Source organism: Sminthopsis crassicaudata, chromosome 2, assembly GCF_048593235.1.
Source record: "Sminthopsis crassicaudata isolate SCR6 chromosome 2, ASM4859323v1, whole genome shotgun sequence".
NCBI lineage: Eukaryota > Metazoa > Chordata > Mammalia > Dasyuromorphia > Dasyuridae > Sminthopsis > Sminthopsis crassicaudata.
Window position 1 is genome coordinate 346,507,077 of NC_133618.1, and position 3,739 is coordinate 346,510,815.

Genomic DNA, 3,739 nt, shown 5'->3' on the forward strand with positions numbered 1-3,739 from the left:
TCGTCTGATAGTTCTGGAATTTGGCCACTATATTTCTTGGTGTTTTGATTTTAGGGTTCATTTCAGTAGGTGATCGATGAATTCTTTCAATGTCTATTTTACTTTCTGTTTCTACAACATTTGGGTAGTTCTCTTTGATACTTTCCTGGAAAATAGTGTCCACGCTCTTTTTTTCATCATATTTTTCAGGGAGTCCAATTATTCTCAGATTGTCTCTCCTGGATCTATTTTCCAGGTCTGTTGTTTTCCCAAGAAGGTATTTGACATTTTTTTCCATTGTTACATTTTTCTGGTTTTGCTTGACTGATTCTTGATGTCTTGCCAAGTCATTCAATTCTGTTTGTTTGATTCTGATTTTTTTTTTTTTTTTTTTAGGTTCACTAAATTTATTTTAAAAATCATAAAACGTTTTTTACAAAAGAGCATTACATTCTGCACACTGCTCTGAATGGATGCCAGGGACATGTGGACTATTGATACTCTTTCTCCCTTGTCCCACCCCCCCAAAAAAAATTACAGTGACCACAAAGCAAGGTGTTCACAATAGTTACAGGAGGGGAAAAATTATTATTATTATTATTATTATTTTTACCACCAACAATGAACAAAAATAAAATTCACTCTCTCTGCTGCTGTTTCAAAATTTCAATGTTAGTTTTGCGCGCCCTTCCCCCCCACCCTGTTTGTAAGGAACTAAAACATTACATCTGGTGAACAGCAAAGATTTCACTACACTTCAAATGCAGAACACCTATGAAGCAGAGGAATGTTGGCTTTTTAAACAGAAGCAGATAAAAAAAAAAAAGAAGCAGGACTCCTTCAGTTCTTCACTAGTCTTAGAAAAACTTTCCAGAATACTGCTTCACACTATAAAAAAGAAAAAATATCTTGCATTAGAATCCTTCAACATCTGCATACTGCTTCACACTGTTTTGCAGTAAATACTGTGCATTCTGTATCTGGTCCTGTGTTCCTGTAATGGTAATAATTCGATCCTCAGATCCTTCCAAAGGCTCATCAATTTTGATTGATGCTCCAGATTCATGACGTATTTGTTTGATTCGCTGACCACCTTTGCCAATAATAGATCCAGCCAAATCTTTGGGAATAGTTACTTGTGTTGTAATAATGGGTCCACCAAGATCACCGTATGAGCCACGACCCCCTGCATAGGAATAATCATATCCAGAACCACCCTGTGGTTCATAAGCCATCTGCCATTCGGAAGGACTCCAAGTATCTATTGCAGAGTCCCAAGTCTCATCAGCACTAAAACCAACCATGCCATCATAACGGTCACCGGGTCTTTCTCTTCTGTCATAAGCCATAAGATCGCCTCCTCTAGGTGGTGGTGGTGGTGGAAGAGGAAGATTTCGAGCTCTGCTACCACCCCTGCCGCCACGTCCAGGAGGAGGTGGTGGTGGTCCTCTGCGAGGGCTCATGTCATCATAATCTCTTCTAGATGGGGGCATAGGACTCCCACCACGGCCTGGGGGCATTCTGTCAAAGCCTCCCCTTCCCCGCATGGGAAATCCTACGGGGCGTCCTCGTCGATCATCAAACATCATTGTGAAACCACCATAGTCATAGGTTTCATCATAGAAATTGGGATCATAGGGTTGTGCACGTCCTTTGATGGGAGACTCAGATATAAGATCCAGTATGATCTTTATGCACTCCACAACCCTATCAGGCTTTCCACCGATAAGAACAACTCGATCCGTTGAATGAGGACAGCATTCCTGGAAAAGCTTGATAGTTGTCTGAGTGTTCTCTCGAAGTTCTTTGATTTTAGCACCTTTGACTCCAATAATTCCTCCTGCCAGACTCTGGTGAATCAACAGTCTCAACTCGCAGTCAAAGTCGCTTCCTTTATAGTGTTGATAATTTAAGCATTCCACAGCATCAGATTCGAGCGGGAGCTGGCTGGTTGCAGTGGGTGATGGCAACTGCAGGCCCTCTTCCAAGGTAGGGATGATTTTCTTCAGAATTTCTCCAATTGTTTCAATATCTGCACTGATACTCAATATGCGCTCGGGGCCACTGCTGTCTGGGACTGAAACACTGGCATTGTAGTCTGTACGAAGAGCTTTGATATTTTTGCCTCCTTTCCCAATCACTGCTCCAGCATTCTTGCTTTGAAGCAAAATGTGCAGTTCAACCATCTCGTCAGTGTTTCTAGATCTTTTAAAGGCCTGCTCCTCCTCCATATCTTCAGCAGGGCGTTTACCAAATTCACCATTAGTTTCAGTATTGGGGAAGGTTTCTTCTGGTTGCTCAGTCTCCATTTTCTCAGATTAAATGGGTAGACAATCTGTAGGTTTAAGAGCAAACAAAACGCCAGCCGACAGAGGTCGATGCCGTAGAGAAACAGAGGATAATGGCGTCTGCTGATTCTGATTTTCAATGAAGTATTTTCTTCACTCACTTTTTTATATCATTTTCTAATTGTCCAATTGAGTTTTTAAGTGAGTTGTTTGGTTCTATGGAATTTTTTTCCATTTCGCCAGTTTTATTTTTTAGAGAGCTATTTTCTTTTTCCAACTCACTATTTTTTTCAAGTATTTGATTCCTTTATCATTCTATCTTTAAATGAGTGGAATGACTTATCTAGATGCTCTTGCCAAGCTTCCTTTTACTTTTCTCATTTTTCTTCTAGCTCTCTTGTGAGAGCCTTTTGATTTCTTCTATGACAGTTTTGTGTATTGAGGAACAGATAATATTTCCCTTTGGGGATTAATCTGGATATAGTCTGTTTTTAGTCTCCTCAGGGTTTAAAGTCTGCTCTCTATATATATAGAAGCTATCAATGGTTAGAGTCCTTTTAAATTTTTTTGCTCATTTTGTTAGAGAAGATAAAGAAAACAAACTAACAAGAAAAACAAATGTAGTCTGCTTTTTTGGGGAGGTGGGGGGCTGGATGGTGTTACCAGGCTTCCTCTATAGACTGCAGGGGTGGGGGCAGCAGCAAGGCACTAGCAGGGCAGCAATGGCTGTGTCTGTGCTCTGATATTCTTTTTTTTTCAATTTTATTGATTTTATAATTATAAATTTTTTGACAGTATATATGCATGAGTAATGTTTTCATAACATTATCCCTTGTATTCATTTTTCCAGATTTTCCCCTCCCTCCCTCTACTCCCTCCCCTAGATGACAGGCCATCTCATACATTTTACATGTGTTACAGTATAACCTAGATATAATATATGTGTGTAAATCCAATTTTCTTGTTGCACGTTAAGTATTGGATTCCGAAGGTATAAGTAACCTGGGTAGATAGACAGTAGTGCTAATATTTTACATTCAATTCCCAGTGTTCCTTCTCTGGGTGTAGTTGTTTCTGTCCATCATTGATCAGCTGGAAGTAAGTTGGATCTTCTTTATGTTGAAGATATCCACTTCCATCAGAATACATCTTCATACAGTATTGTTGTTGAAGTGTATAGTGATCTTCTGGTTATGCTCATTTCACTCAGCATCAGTTCATGCAAGTCTCAACAAGCCTTTCTGAATTCATCCTGCTGGTCATTTCTTACAGAGCAATAATATTCCATAGCCTTTATATACCATAATTTGCCCAACCATTCTCCAACTGATGGACATCCATTCATCTTCCAGTTTCTAGCCACTATGAAAAGAGCTGCTACAAACATTTTGGCACACACAGGTTCCTTTCCCCTCTTTAGTAATTCTTTGGGATATAAGCCCAGTAGTTGTGCTCTGAGATTCTGAGGCTAT

At 39.7% G+C, this 3,739-nt stretch overlaps 1 protein-coding gene across 1 annotated transcript; it reads right to left on the bottom strand.

Moving 5' to 3' along the window:
- Positions 1-585: 585 nt before the first annotated feature.
- On the bottom strand, positions 586-2,387 carry LOC141556500 (heterogeneous nuclear ribonucleoprotein K). Its single transcript, XM_074290695.1, has one exon. It carries the CDS (start codon positions 2,286-2,288, stop codon positions 894-896), a length of 1,395 nt encoding a protein of 464 aa, XP_074146796.1. The 5' UTR covers positions 2,289-2,387; the 3' UTR covers positions 586-893.
- Between the last annotated feature and the right edge of the window lie 1,352 nt (positions 2,388-3,739).